The following is a 15,065-nucleotide window of genomic DNA, read 5'->3' as shown; positions in this document are numbered from 1 at the left end:
CTATACATGCTGGCACCATTCCCTATCAGCTCACCTGCATAGTCTATGCAGCACTGGCGCGCGCCGCTCCGCGTTTTATACACACAATCCTATGACTGAAATTACGCCCTGCCTAACATTGTGTGCAACCACACCCAACGTCAAACCGCTACGCCCAAACTATCCGGTTTCGACTTCTACACTTCCGCAGGCCCATCCCTCGCCAGCGCCGACCGTCCCCTTTGATGATCAGGCTTCGTCCAGGGCAATTTTTTTCTCTCCACCCTCCTCTTCGTCCGACACCCTTGCCCGCCGCTGTGTCGTCTCGATCGCTGCCACCGAACGCCTGAGCGCGCCCTACCCGCGCCCCGAACAGCACAAAACCCGCGCCAGCAGCCGGAAGCGCGACCGGCCGCACTTTTCCTGGGCACGTCCTCCACGCCCGCGCCGGTCCAGCAGACCACCTCGCGTCCTGACAGCGTACATGCACCGGCACAGCCCGCCAGCTTCGTCTTAAATCCCGAATATCGGCCGCGCCCGCTGTAATTGCGCGATCCGTAACTGGCTCTCTGGCTCGTCTTACCAGGTACGTTGCAGCAGCCGCCCTGCTGACCCCAGCCATTCGTTTGCCTGACCTACCGCTCGTTCTTTTCGCTTTGATCCTGGCCTCGGCCATCTGCCCTTCTGGGTGTCCATTCGTTTAAGTCTGTCGTTTTTTTGACCATGTTTTCGCGCCTTTCTCTCGTTTTTCTCCTGGCTGTTGTTCTCTACGCCTCGCTGGCATCTGCCCTCTGGGGTTTTGGCGACACCCGCCGTGGTTCGCCCTCGACGCGCCCGCGCTACTACAAGCAGCGCAATGTGCGTCGCGTGGTCTACGGCAACGACACTCTGCCCTCGTCCTCGGTCGACAGCTCGTCCGAGTCGAGTGAGCTCACGTCGTTCATGGTGCCGTCGTCGACCTTCGACTACTCGTCGCTGACGACCGACCTGCCACTGTCAACCTCGTCGTTTTGGGTGCCTGTCGTCTCGTCTTATTCGTCTGGCGATGTCTCGGCTGCTGCAGACAGTTTGTATGCAACTGCGACTGACACCACGTCGACTGAGACCTCGACGGATGCGTCGACAGTGTCGGACGCCACGTCTACGGGCGCGGTGTCCGGAACGGCCACGACCACTGATCTGGCCTCGACAACCGACGCTCCTCTGACGACGGACGTGGCCTCGACCGACTACCTGGCCACCACGACGTCTTCGACTGTGTCTGACTCTGTTTACGTGACCCCGACCGACACCACGTCGGCGGAGATTACCACCGAGACGTCGCCGGACGCTACCAGCACGGAAGCTCCCGAGACCGCGTCGGCGACGTGGACGGACGCGACGTCGACCGACGTCGTGACCACCTCAACCGAGCCGACCATGGACTCTGCCACGCAGGTCACGTCGACGGAAACTACGGTTTCGGCGACGCCTACTCCGTACGCACTGTCGACCGAGACGCCTGCGTCCACTGACGCGTTCTCAACCGACTCCACCTCCATGGCAACTGCTACCGAGACGGTTGCGTCGACCGAGTCCCCTGAGGTCACGTCTACGGACGTCCCCACGGAGACGACGTCGACGTCCCCCGCAGAGACGACCACGGACACAACCGAGATCAACACCGAAACTGCGTCTGCGACTGGCTCAACTGATACACTCACTTCAACGTTCGCTACCGCTACCTCAACGGACGCACCTGCATCCACTGACTACGAGTCCACCGACCCGTGGGAGACCATGTCAGAGTACACCGACTACTCGTCGGCTACGTCTACTCTGATCGCGACCACGACATCGGACTCGGTTCCGGTCAGCACTACTACTAGCAGTGCGACCGCCACGACGTTCTCTACTACCAGCGTCGATGTTACGTACACCGACCAGCCGCTCTCTGCTTCTACTGACGTTCCTTTCACGTCCACTTTGGACCCATCATCTACATACGAGTACGCCACCGCGACCGAGTACTCGTCCGCGGCCGATCTAACCTCTGATCTGCCGCTCACTGCATCTGCATCAGTCGTGCCCACGGATACGCCCGTGGACTCTGCATCGGCCACTGCGTCGGCTGTGACCACCGTTGGCTCGGCCACGGACTCGGCCACGACGTCCGAATCGGTTCCTGTGACCGACTCGGCCTCAGCGACCGACTCAGCCCTGCCGACGACGTCGGCCACTGAGTCCGCTCCGACATCGACGGTGGCTCAGTCGACGGACTCGCCGCTACCGTCAGTCGGTGCTACCTCCGACGTGGCCACCGCCACCGAGTCTGACGTGGCCACCGAGACGGAGTCGTTTGTGCCAACCGCCACTGCGTCGGACATTGCGACCGCCACCGAGTCGGACGTCTCGACCTCTACGGAGACATCGGATGCTGCTAGCGCCACGTCTGGCGTCACCAGTGCCACTGACTCATCATTGACCAGTGCCACGGTGTCGTCGGACGTTGCGAGCGCTACCGAGTCATCTCCGGCCTCGAGCTCGGCCTCGGGTGACCCGTACGCGCTCATTCCGACCGAGTACTCGTCGTGGGTGTCAAGCACAGCTACGGCCACTGACGTGTCGTCGGACATCGCGTCTGGCTCGGCCGCATCTACTGCGGCGTCCACCAGTGATGACTACCAGGCGTCGATGACCGGCTCGTACGGATTTTCGACGCCGACGCCAACGCCGTCCAGCTACTCGACGGACGTGTATGAGTCATACACGGACGTGTCTGGTACGGAGACCGCTACCACTGACGTGACGGCGACGGACTCTGCGTCCTCGGACCTCCCGCAGTCGACCGGCTACGTGTCGTCTGATTACACCGCTTCGGCGACTGAGGAGCCGTCTGGCGTTGCTTCGAGCGATGTGCCCACTTCCACGGACGTGTACTCGTCCACCGACAGCTACGTGTCGGCGACGGTCGCGCCCTCGGACTCGTTCTACTCATCCGCAGCTCCGACGTCGACTTCGGTCCGCTCCGCTGTTCCCTCGGACAGAGTGTTCACCCCGGGCATGTCGTCCACTGCGTCGTCTGCGTCAGCCACCGACCTGAGCTCGACTGCAGACGTCTCCTCGGTGGCGACTGCCACCGACGCCACGTCGACTGCTGACGCGTCCTCGACCGCGGATGTGTCATCGACAGCGATTGAGTCATCGGACGCAAGCGCGACGCCGACGATTGGTGTCTCTTCCACCGTGGAGCCTACGTCGACTGTGGAGGCTAAGTCGACTGCCGACGTGTCCTCCACCACGGCCTTGTCGTCTGCGACGGATGTGTCATCATCGGCGACGGACGTGGCCTCGGTTACGGATGTGTCGTCGACTGCGGAGGCCACGTCGACAGAGGCCGCTTCAACCGACATCTCTTCGGCCGACGTGTCTTCAGCAACCGACGTTCCCACGATCGGCGTCTCGTCTACGGCTGCCTCTTCAACTGCGGACGTGTCATCGCTGACGTCTTCACCGGGAGCTTCGGCGACATCGTCGCCTGGTCCGTCCTCTCTGACCTCGGACTACTTGGCCACGGTCACCTCGAGTGTGGACGTGTCTAGCGTGTACCCGTCGTCGACCGTGACAGTTGCCCCGGAGTCGATGGTGACGTCGATTTCGTCGGCCTTCAAGTCGGATGTGTCTGTGACTGCGTCGGACGTCAGCTCGCTGACGTCCAGCGTCGATGCTTCTGCGACGGAGTCCCCCACCCCTAGCGTTGGTGTTCCTTCTTCGAGCACTCTGGAGCCGTCATCGAGCGACGTCTCGGCGACTGCGACTGCGACCGAGAGCACGAGCATCTCCGCTACCGACAGCGCGTCCACTACCGACAGCGTTTCCGCCACCGAGAGTGTTTCTGTCACTGATACCTCTTCGGCTACCCAGAGCGCTTCGGCTAGCGTCAGTGTGCCAACGACTGTTGGCGCCAGCACCACGGCGGACGTGTCGTCGGCCGTGTCGACCTCCACAGACGTGTCGAGCTCGGCCGTCGCCAGCGTTACTCCAGTCCCGGTCTATGCCAGTGCGTCGTCGTCTGAGACTGACTCGTCGACTGTGACTGCGTCGGAGACGGCCTCGGCGACGGTCTCTACCGAGACCTCGTCTGGGACCTCCGTGGAGACATCGTCGGCGACTGTTTCGGCTACCGAGACCGCGTCCGAGACCAGCTCTGCCAGCGCGTCTGTGGACGTGACTACCTCTGCGTCGGCCTCTGCCACTGAGACCCTCTCGACCATCGAGACCAGCTCGGCAACTGAGACCATCTCTGGCTCGACGACCGAGACTGTGTCGGCCTCGGTGACGCCGTCGCCGACGCCTTACGATCGCTCGACCGTGTCAGCGACCGAGTCGACTACTGAGTCGACCGAGTCAGCGACGGTGACGGCGTCGTCGACGACGGCTACGGAATCGGCGTCGGCGTCGGGATCGGCGACCACCACTGAGTCGTCGACCGAGTCGGCTACGGTGACAGGATCTGCCACCGAGACGTCTGCATCGACCACTGAGACTGCGACCGAGTCAACTGCGTCGACCACGGCCACGGACACGTCGGCCACGGCTTCGCAGACGGCCAGCGAAACCACCACTGCGTCGACTGAGACCGCTGGAACGTCCGAGACCGCGTCGACCACTTCTCAGACTGCGTCGGCCACTTCTCAGACCGCCTCGTCGGCGGCCACGACCGCGACGGCCACCGGATCGACCACGGCCACCGAGTCGGCCTCGACTGAGACTTCGCAGGCCACCACGGCCACGGGGTCTTTGGCTTCAACGGCCACGGAGTCGTCGGCGACCTCCGCCTCGACCGAGACCTCGGCCACCGCTACGACCGGCACAACCGAGACCCGGTCGGCGTCGACCATGTACGGCACGTCGAGCACGGACGCCACCAGCACCGTCACAGCGACGCTGCAGACGACCGCGCCCGAGACGGACTCTACCGCGACGGCGACGACGACGGACTTCTACCAGCCCACGATCACCTCGAGCGCGACATACGCGCCGTCCAGCACCGGCACCGGCGTGACCACGACGACCGAGACCGAGTGGCTGCCGTCGCAGCTGATCACGCAGACGCAGGCCACGGTGTCGTCGACGGTGTCGGCGACAGTCACGGCCACGGCCAGTGTGCAACTGCCGAACGTGATCGCGCCGTCGGCCACGGCCACGCCTGACTCGTCGTCCACGCTGATCCAGATCGGCTTCAAGTACGCGCTCAACTACCCGTTCTTGGTGGCGCACCCCCTGGCGGCCGCGCAGGTGTTCCAGTATCTTCCGGAGGGCCTGGCGTACGGCCTCGGGGTGTCGACAGACGAGATCCAGATGGACGCGATCGAGGGCTACAAGAGCGACGACTCGTCGTACACAGCGTCGCTGGCGCTGGTGTACGTGCCGTCGAGCGTGGTGGACACGCTCTCGGTGGACATCCACAAGCCGTCGTCCAAGATGTACCAGAACCCGTCGTCGAGCGTGCACACGCTGATGGGCCTGATCGACAGCACGATTCCGCTGACGGCGTCGGGCTCGTCGTCAAGCTCGCCGACGTACTCGTCGTCCAACAGCACGTCCACCGGTGGCGACGACGGCGGCTCGTCTGCGCAGGGCTCGCTCAACGGCTCGTCGTCGTCGGCCAAGACCACGACCACCAAGGTCGCCGGCATCGCTGCCGGCACGGTCGCCGGCACGGTCGTGTACGGCGCGGCCATGTTCCTGCTCGCGTCCAAGTACAAGAAGCGCCGGGCGAACGCGCGCCACCAGCGCACATCGAGCGTCAACGGTGGCCAGATCACCGGCGCCGGCACCGGCGCCGTTGTCGCGGCCAGCTCGCGGTGGGGCTCTGCGGCCTCACCACCCAACCGATCCTCGGCCGGCGGCAGCAGCAACGGCAATAGCAACGGCCACAGCGCTCGAACACAGCAGATCTCGCAGCCGGTGATGTCCGAAAACTCGCTTGGCTGGACCTGATCCCGCACATTCTTTTCTTGCTCGGCCTCGCGCTACGATTCGCATATGCATTCCCCGACATTCTTTTGGCACTTGCCTCAAATTTATCTTTTGTTTAATAATCCCATCGTGCGTCGGGCAGACCGATCTGCCACTAAAAGTACACGCGCTCCTTACGCTTCAATTGGTAATTTTGATTTGAAGTCTCAAAGACATTTGTTCTACTTATGGTTACTATTACCCGTCTATGTTCTGTTTATGTTCTCAGCATGTATTTTTATACTCGTTACTGTATCATTGGATAATATACAAATCTCTATAACCGCAAGGGCACCGCGGCAGCCTGCGAGGCGCCTGGCGGCGCCGACAGACCGCGGGGATTGCCCCAGCCTTTATAGCTTGCAGCCGTTGGAGTTGGCTGGCCGCTGTCCTGTTCAGCCCGTTCCTGGCTATCCCTGGCGGTGCCTGGCGCCCCTCTCGCTAGCCTGATGCGTGCCGTGTTTGAGCGCACGCGGGTCGAACGGGTTACGCCGGGAATGAGCTGCAAGGGGCGTGTTTCGATTTAGCCGAGGGCACGGCTGCGCACTCCCTGAGCGTGTGATCGGCATGTTCGTAGCCCGGCAGAGACGGCGGTGGGCCAGGAGCCAGGCTGGTGGCCGGACACGGTGTGGTGGGTGCGCTGCCATTGGGTGCCGCTGTGTTGGCGCGCCGCACGAACTGCGCGGGAACGTGTCTCAGGTTTCACGCACGAGCCAGCGCGGCGGCGCAGGTACGGTGCAGTGCAGCGCATGAGCCGCAGGATATGCGGCTCATATGCCACCCTGCGCCGACTGGGTTCAAGCGACACCCCGTACGGCAGGGGGGCAGACTGCTTGCAGGCTGCTCTTGGCGAGATCGCTGTCGGGACTCACTTGGCGAGCGACGGCGAGTCCGTCGGGGAGCCGCCCTACGGGTGCGCTGTACTGAGCCGCGTGACATGCGGCTCAGGCTCCATTCAGCCGCGCAGCGCCGCACTCGGTGCGGCGCGGGACCGGCTCATCAGAGGCGCCGAGATATCACGGCGGCTCGTCAGTCTGCCCGCGTAGCGCCTACGGACAGGACCTGAGCCGCACAGCGTGAGGCTCCTGAACCAGCCGTGCTTCGCCGCACGTGCCGCTTGCTGAATGGGACCCGCGCTACGGGCAATGGCGACAGCCGCACTCCGCGCGGCTCATCGGCTACTGCCGTACCGCCGCACTCAGTGCGGCTCGAGTCTTGCATAGCTTTATTTGGGTATCTTGTCATGCATATCGTCCGTATCTATTTGCGGCGAAACCGCGCACGCAGGCGCCCGGGAAAGCGCGAGGGCAGCTTCGACGTCAGCTTCGCCTTGCGGTCGCCGTCGAAAAACTCGGTGTTCATCATCGACTGGATGCCCGACACAATCAGGTAGACGAGCGAGCCGAGCGCCCGCACAAAGCCCAGCACGGCCACGGACCACAGCACGACTGTCGTTAGCGGGCACGCGCGACAACTTACAGGCCAGGTATGCGTTGGACGAGGCCTCGGTCGGGTCAAAGACCTGCGAGACGATCATGATGAGCAGCGCGTTGGCGATGAGCCACACCAGGACGACCTGGGTGCGCATGCCGCGATAGTAGTCCTCCTTGATGGTGGTGTCGCTTGGGGGCGCCGTGGGCACCTCCTTGCGCTCGCGCAGATTGGTGAGCGCGTCCTCGTAGCCCGAGTCGATGTCGAGCTGCTCGGACGGCATCTCGACTTCGACCACGTCCTTGCCAAGCCCGCTCTTGATGACGGCTGAGCCGAGGTCGATGGCAACCTCGTTGTCGCCCTTGGTGCCCCAGGTCACGTCGTGGCTGGCGTCAGCACGTCCGGCGACTCACTTACGTGTTGCAGAACGCGTAGACCTGCAGGATGCACGTGTACGTCGGCATCAGCAGAAAGTACTGGATCGACGACGTGAACATGTGCCACGGGTCCATGTACAGCAGCGACATGATCAGGTACGTGCCCACGGTCGACAGCAGCGAGATCACCACGTTGACAAACGAGTTGTCGCCCATGAACTGGGACGAGCCCGCGATCTTCTCGCGCACGATTGTGACGACGCAGTACACGCCGCAGCCGATCGAGTACGCCGTCAGGATGCTGAAGAGCACGATCGAGATCATGAACATCTTGTGGGCGCCCTGCGGCCGGTTGCCGAGGCAGATGATGAACTGCGACGCGATCAGCAGCACGCACGTGAACTTGACCACGATGTAGATGTAGAAGCCGCCGTCGGCGCCGATCGGATCGTTGTCCCCGGCGAGCGCGCCGGTGATGAAGTTGAACGTCAGGAAGAAGTTGCCGAGCGAGAAGAACGAAAAGAGCAGCGAGTAGAACTGGTACACGAACTCGATGTGGAGCATGATCTTGCGGATGATGGAGTGGTCCGTCGCCCAGATCTGCCGGAAGTGCATCTGCGAGTACACGGCCGCGAAGAACGCGCCGTTGAGCCAGCGGCGCCGCTGCGAAATGAACTCGGGCACGGCGTCTGCGGTCAGCGCGCCCGCGCACGCACTTACCGGGCACGTCGGTCTCGCCGGTGCACTGGCGGACGTACTTGAGGATCCACCGCTCGCCGCGCTTGGCGACGAGCTCCCAGCACAGGATGCGGTCCTCGGCCAGGTACATGTTGGCCGTAAACACGTCTGCGTGAGCCACGGCCGCGCGCGCACTTACCGGTGAAGGAGCCCTCCTGCTTGTCGCCCTTGAAGTACGACGCCAGCGGCCCCCGGCCCTGCTGGTCGTTGAGCAGCGCGTGGTACCGGTAGCCCGACAGGGCGCCCGGCAGGACCGAGACGTAGCCAAACGCCGACTCCATGGGCTTGTCGAGGATGTTGGAGATCTTGTACTCGAAGTTCTGCGCGGCCACGAGCGGGTTGACCAGGTTGCGCCAGCCGCGGCCCTTCATGGCCACGATCTCGCCGGACGCGCCGGCCACGTTCGAGTTGGTGTCGAACGCCTTCCAGAGGTGGTACAGCGAGGTCTTGCCCGGCCGCGTGCCGACGTCGAGCAGAATGCACACGTTCGGCGACAGCACCGGGCAGAACGCGTTGAACAGCCAGCGGTGCGAGTTGAGCTTCTTGGCGTTCTTTTCCTTGAGGCAGAACAGCACCTGAACCGGCACGACGCCCTTCTCGGCGCCGCGGAACATCAGGTCCGAGTCGACCGAGATCTGGGTGGTGTACTCGTACAGATGCGCCTTGACCTCCTTGCCGTTGACGTAGTTCTTGGCGATGCCGTCCTGGTAGATGCCCATGGCGGCCATGCAGTCCAGCACGCGCGGGTTGATCTTGGACCGGCCGTCGGCGACGACGACGACGACGACCTTCTTCCAGCCCTCGCGGCCCCACGTGCGCGACTTGGTGCGCGAGCACAGGTGCGCCACGTTGCGCATGACCGCGTACATGGTCATCGTGAACGAGATCACGTCCTCGTTGTACATGGTCACGCAGATGCACAGCTCGGTCTCGCGGTCGTTCGTGACCGGCCGCAGCGTGAACCCGTTCGAGACAAAGTCGTCGGGGTCGCACGTCGCCGCCGTGTACCGCATGTACGTGAACTCGTCGTCGTCCCGGCGGGGAAGGAACGAGTGCAGCTTGGTTGGCACCGGACAGTCGAGCACGAGATTGCCGCGCACGAGCCGGACCTGCTTGCGCGCGATCGCCCGGTTTCGCCGCGGCTGCGCCGAGAACGGCACTGCGTGCAGCTGCGGCGACTCGATCTCGGTCAGGTCCGGCGACCCGGGCCCGGACTGGCCCTTTTCGAGGATCGACGCCGTGTCCGAGTCGTAGCCCGAGTACTTGGACAGCGTCGTGTTCTCGTCGTCCTCGTCGTCCTCGTCAGCCTCGACGACCGTGTACTCGGACGACGCCAGCGAGCGCGTGCGCGCGGACGACGCGGCCGACCGCCCGTGCGACACGGCCGTGGCCGGCCGCGACTGGCTGCCATGCGAGGGCACGTACGTCGGCGCGTGCGCGTACGGCTCCTGCCGGTCTGCCTGCGCCTGGCTCGTCGCCGGCCGCGACCACGGCAGCGACGGAGCCATCAGCGGCACTGTAGACGGCACGATCGGCGGGAGGATAGGCGCGCCCATGGCTGCGTGGTTGAGCGACTCCAGTGTGGGCGCGGCCGAGGGCGCCCGCGGAAACGGCACGTTGTCAGGCGAGTCCACAAAGCCGCCCTGGACCGAGACCGGCACGCCCGGCGCAGCCGCGCCGAACAGCGAGCCGGCGACCGTGCCGGCAGCCAGCGAGCCCGCGCCGGCGCCGAGGACCGCGCTCGACATGGGGCCGAGCGGCAGCCGCGGGATCGTGGACCGCGAGTACTGCGTGCTGGCGTCGTCGTCGTACTCGCTCGCCAGATGCTGCGACGGCGTGTACCGCGAGCCGTCGTGGTCGCTGCTGTCGTAGCCGCCGAGCGACTCGCCGTGGTCCGAAAGGATCCCCAGCGGCGTGTACCGCGTCGGCGACACCGCGGGCAGCTGCTGGTGCGAGGGCACCAGCGGCCGTGCAGGCACAAACGAGTTGAACGTCGTCGTCGACTCGGTCTCGTAGTCGGTGCCGCCGTAGGCCGAGTCCTCGTACCGGTAGTTGCTCTCGAATCCGCTCGAGTAGTTGGACCGGCCGCCGCCGCGCAGCGACGACAGGAACGACGGCCGCGACGTCGACGAGTCCACGAAGGGGTCGTCGTCGCGGACGGGCTCGCGCGTGGGCGACGCGTTGCCAAGACTGTTGGCGTAGTGGTGACCGCTGCGGTGGGCCAATGCCGGCCCGGACATGTGGTCGGGGATCGAGATGAGCGTGTCGGTGTCGCCGTAGTCGGCGAACTGCAAGTCGCTGAAGGAGGCCTGGCCGAGATGCGACGGCGCTGCCGCCGGGAACGACAGCCCGGGCAGGTCTGGCAGCCGCCGCGGACCGTCCGAGGCGGGAATGCGCGTGGGCGACTCGAGATGCGCCCGCGTGCTCTCAATGTGCGCCCGCGTCGGCGACTCGAGCGCGCGCATCGGCGGCGGCGACAGCGACCGCGAGCTAACAGACTCCTGCGCGTCGCGGACGCTGCTGAACGCCGGCGAGTACTGCGGCCGGGGCTCGACCAGCGGCGGCGTGACCGCCCGCGGCAGCACGCGCGGCGACGTGTGCGCCGGCGGAATCGGCGACACCGACTGTGGCGAGTGAGGTGGCGGCACCGGCGGCTGCTCGTACGAGGCGTGGTGGCGCGGCGGCGCAGCTCTCGGCGAAATGCGGACCTGCTGCGGCACAGCCCCCGGAACGGCGCCCGCGGCCGGCGCCGGCGCGCGCGGCGGCATGCCGGCCGAGCGCATTGGCGCTGGGCCAGACGTCGGGGCCGGCGCTGGCGCGGCGGCCGCAACCGGTGGCGGCCCCGGCATGCGCGGAGCGTCGACAATGGTCGGCGTACTGGCCGTGCTCTCGGGAACCGTATAGTTTGGGCTGAAGATGTCGTTCTGGAGGATGTTGGCTCTCAGCGCCTTGTTGGACTTCTGCAGCCGGGAGTAGAACTTGCTGCGGCGCTGCTCGGCGATCCCGTCGGCGCTCTGCTCAGCCGTACGTGCCGCGGACGAGGGAGCACCAGCACGATCCGCCGGCGAGCCGTCGGGCGGCAGCGGCGTGCGGCCAGCGCCGGACTCGTCGTCCTCGGGGGCCGCCAGCAAGTTGCGTGTAGGTGAACTTCCGGAGCCGTACATGGTTGTCGGGCAGCCACTGCGAGGCGGCGGCCGGCTGTGCTATATAGGGCCGCCTTTCCATCCCCGGAGCGTCGAGGCCGCAAGCCGGGAGTTACGCACGCGTAGCGTAAACAAATAGTAGCGTTGCCAGGGCAACTCGGCGTTGCTAGGCCAACGCAGGGCGGTGCGGCGCAGGGGTGGCGGTGGCGGCGCATGCCGGCGTGAGCCGCACGTTGTGCGGCTCGCATGACTCGCGCATGGCCCGCGCTAGTCGCGCTGCGCTGCGCTGGCGCTGCGCCGGCGACGTGCCGACGCACGCGGCCGCGTCTCGGCTGCACCGGCACCGCGCCGGGTTCTCAGACAGCGTTGGGTGCATGGCAGCGCTGATCGGCCAGCACGGTTGTTGCTGCTGTTCGCACGGTTGTGTCGCCGGTGGCTACAACGTGCCGCCAGCACCGGCCACCGTCGGCCGCGGTCGATCGTTCGAGTTGTGAGCGCTGCTGGTACGTGTGATCGTCAACGGCATACAAGCCAAAGCGGTTGCGAAAGTCCCAACGCTGCAAACGGCAGACGGTCGCGTCGTTGTTTCGACACTGGCTGATCCGGGAGCGACGCAGAACGAGAGAAAGGCGCACCAGGACGGCCGGACCCAGCGACACCGCGCTAGGACATCGGCACGGCGGGCTGGCGGCTGTCAGGGCCGGATGCCAGGCCGAGTGAGCCAGCCGGTTCAGAAACGTGTGCTGCTAGGATGCTGCCCAGCACGCAATGTCGCGCCGTGATAGCGATGGCGATGGCGACAGCGTGACTGCTGGCGTAGAGTCTACCAAACAGGCTGCGGGCGGGCTGACGCCGGTGTTGCGCCGGCGGGTACGACCAGCGCGGACGGGTACGATCGCGTGGCGTTCCTTGTGCGACGTTGTGCCTCGTGCAAATCAGGGGCAGGAACCCCACGGATCGACGGCCGGATGTCCGTATCGGCCTCTGTAGACACCGGCGCCCACCAGAACCGGTGGTACCGGTCGGTACCGGCGGTACCTGCCCGTACCCGCTGGCCTAACGCAGTCCCGATCGGCCGCATGCGTCTGCAGCTGCAGGGCGGCTGACGGGTGGGCATGCCGTGCCGGAGCTCGGTCCAAGACGGCGGCTACGGGCGTACGGCCGCAGCCAGGGCACTGGCTCCAACAAGCGCCGGCGGCTACGCGGCAGGCCGGCCGCGTCGAGGACCGGCCGGCCGCGTCCCGGCGACGGCCGCGGACCGCGTCTGTCCCGCCCGTTCGACGACGGCGCGCACGACACGGGCGGACGCAATCGCGCGAGCGCAGCGCCGGGCAGGCGGCGTGGCCACAGCCGTGCCCAGGGCGCGCAATTGCGCCGGCCACGCCGCGGCCGGCGCCCGCGCGAGCCGGCGCCCTGGCGCGCCGGTCGGCCCCACCCGGCCCGGCAGCAACGCGGTCGGCCTAGCAACGCACGCGCCGCGGCCGGGCGCGGCGGGCGCGACCAGCACGTCGCGTAGCCGCCCGCTGACGTGCTCTGGCGGGGCAAACGGACGGCCGGGGCAGACCTAACCCTGGCCAGGGCGGCGTTGCTGCGGCAACGCCGTTGTGCGCAGGCACAAGGCTGCAGGGTTAGGGCGCGGACGTTGTTTGCCGCCGGGTCACAGCAAGGCACGCACTTGTGATCCGCGCTGACTCTTATTGTGCGGCGCTGCGGCGTATATAAGAACTTTTTCGTCCGGCGGCAATTTCCTCGCAAGCTCCGTCGACGGCCCAGGACGTCTATATATTTTTTGGAAAAGCGCTCCGCGAGCGGCTTGACAGGTTTTTGGAAGACACGGACTCGAGGGCTCTGCGCGGAATTGGCGCGAGTGCAGCAGGCGGCAACTAGGACCGCGCTACCAAGACAAGAGCGACAGTGACAGGCATAGCGAACGAGAGCATGTCACCGAACGCGCCCGACGCGATTGTGGAGGAGTTGGCGGCGCCGGCGGCGCCGGTGGTGGTGGCCGAGAGCAAGGCCGCGCCGGCGTACTCGCTGGAGACGGACATGGTGCTGGTGGGCAGCACGGACCAGTACCACGCCTCGTCGGTGCCGATCTACCAGACGGCGACGTTCAAGCAGGAGCGGGGCGAGTTCGGCCCGTACGACTACTCGCGCAGCGGGAACCCGACGCGGACAGCGCTGGGTAAGCAGAGGGCGCGGCGGGGCTGACCGGCAGAGGAGCACCTGGCCAAGATCATGGGCGCGAGCCGCGCGTACGCGGTGGCGTCGGGCATGAGCGCGCTGGACGTGATTGCGCGGCTGCTGCGGCCGGGCCAGGAGGTGGTCGCGGGCAACGACCTGTACGGCGGCTCGGACCGGCTGCTGACGTACATGAAGAACAACAGCGGCGTGGTGGTGCACAACGTCGACACGACGTCGGTGGAGGCCGTGCGCGCGGTGGTGTCGGGCAAGACGGGCATTGTGCTGCTCGAGAGCCCGACGAACCCGCTGATCAAGGTGGTGGACGTGCGCGCGATCACCAAGGCCGTGCACGAGCTCAACAGCGACGCGATCGTGGTCGTGGACAACACGATGCTGTCGCCGATGGGCTGCCGGCCGCTCGAGTTTGGCGTCGACGTTGTGTACGAGTCGGCGACCAAGTTCCTGAACGGCCACCACGACTCGATGGGCGGCGTGATTGCGGTCAAGGACGCCGAGCTGGCCAAGCGCATCTTTTTTGTGATCAACGCGACCGGCTGCGCCATGACGCCGTTCGACTCGTTCCTGCTGCTGCGCGGCATCAAGACGCTGGCGCTGCGGTACGAGCGCCAGGAGGCCAACTCGTACAAGGTCGCCGAGTGGCTCGAGGGCCGCGGCTTCAAGGTCCGGTACCCCGGCCTGAAGAGCCACCCGCAGTACGACCTGCACTGGTCGATGGCGCGCGGGGCCGGCGCGGTCCTGACCATCGAGACGGGCTCGATCCCGGTCTCGGAGAAGATTGTGGCCAACACGCGCATCTGGGGCATTGCGGTCTCGTTTGGCTGCGTCAACTCGCTGATCTCGATGCCGTGCAAGATGTCGCACGCGTCGATCGACCCGAAGGTGCGCGCGGAGCGCGCGCTGCCGGAGGACCTGATCCGGCTGTGCGTGGGCATCGAGGGCGCGGACGACCTGATCGCGGACCTGGAGACGGCGCTGCGGATTGCGGGCGCGCTGAACACGGACGGGACGGCGGCGGTGGCGCCGCAGTAGGCGGCGCGAGCCGCACGGCGCGCGGCGCAGCCCAGCCGCACGGTGCGCGGCGCGGCGCCCCCCCCCCGGGGGCGCGCCCCCCCCCCCCCCCCCCGCGGGGCCCCCCCCCCCCCCCCCCCCCCCCCCCCCCCCCGCCGCAGCCCCCCCCGAGAAAAAAATAAAA

General features: G+C 66.1%; 3 protein-coding genes across 3 annotated transcripts; 2 read left to right on the top strand and 1 right to left on the bottom strand.

Annotated features, from left to right (window-relative positions):
- Positions 1 to 702: 702 nt before the first annotated feature.
- On the top strand, positions 703 to 5,961 carry V1510DRAFT_403199 (uncharacterized protein; the record flags this gene model as incomplete). Its single annotated transcript, XM_066932156.1, has 2 exons — positions 703 to 3,638; positions 3,903 to 5,961. 2 exons carry the CDS (start codon positions 703 to 705, stop codon positions 5,959 to 5,961), a joined length of 4,995 nt encoding a protein of 1,664 aa, XP_066788928.1.
- Positions 5,962 to 7,091: 1,130 nt separating this feature from the next.
- V1510DRAFT_417135 (chitin synthase-domain-containing protein) lies at positions 7,092 to 9,739 on the bottom strand. Its single transcript, XM_066933897.1, has 5 exons — positions 8,665 to 9,739; positions 8,508 to 8,633; positions 7,828 to 8,476; positions 7,459 to 7,796; positions 7,092 to 7,427 (listed from the first exon to the last, which is right to left on the bottom strand). Exons 1-5 carry the CDS (start codon positions 9,536 to 9,538, stop codon positions 7,240 to 7,242), a joined length of 2,175 nt encoding a protein of 724 aa, XP_066788927.1. The 5' UTR covers positions 9,539 to 9,739; the 3' UTR covers positions 7,092 to 7,239.
- A 3,557-nt stretch (positions 9,740 to 13,296) lies between these two features.
- V1510DRAFT_417130 (cystathionine beta-lyase-like protein) lies at positions 13,297 to 14,934 on the top strand. The gene is made up of 2 exons (XM_066933896.1): positions 13,297 to 13,853; positions 13,887 to 14,934. The coding sequence occupies exons 1-2, from the start codon at positions 13,607 to 13,609 to the stop codon at positions 14,900 to 14,902; spliced, it is 1,263 nt and encodes a 420-aa protein (XP_066788926.1). The 5' UTR covers positions 13,297 to 13,606; the 3' UTR covers positions 14,903 to 14,934.
- The last annotated feature ends 131 nt before the right edge of the window (positions 14,935 to 15,065 follow it).

The sequence above is a fragment of the Dipodascopsis tothii genome, assembly GCF_038497935.1.
Source record: "Dipodascopsis tothii strain CBS 759.85 unplaced genomic scaffold V1510scaffold_15, whole genome shotgun sequence".
NCBI lineage: Eukaryota > Fungi > Ascomycota > Lipomycetes > Lipomycetales > Lipomycetaceae > Neoaidaea > Neoaidaea tothii.
This window is presented reverse-complemented; position numbering and strand designations above follow the sequence as displayed.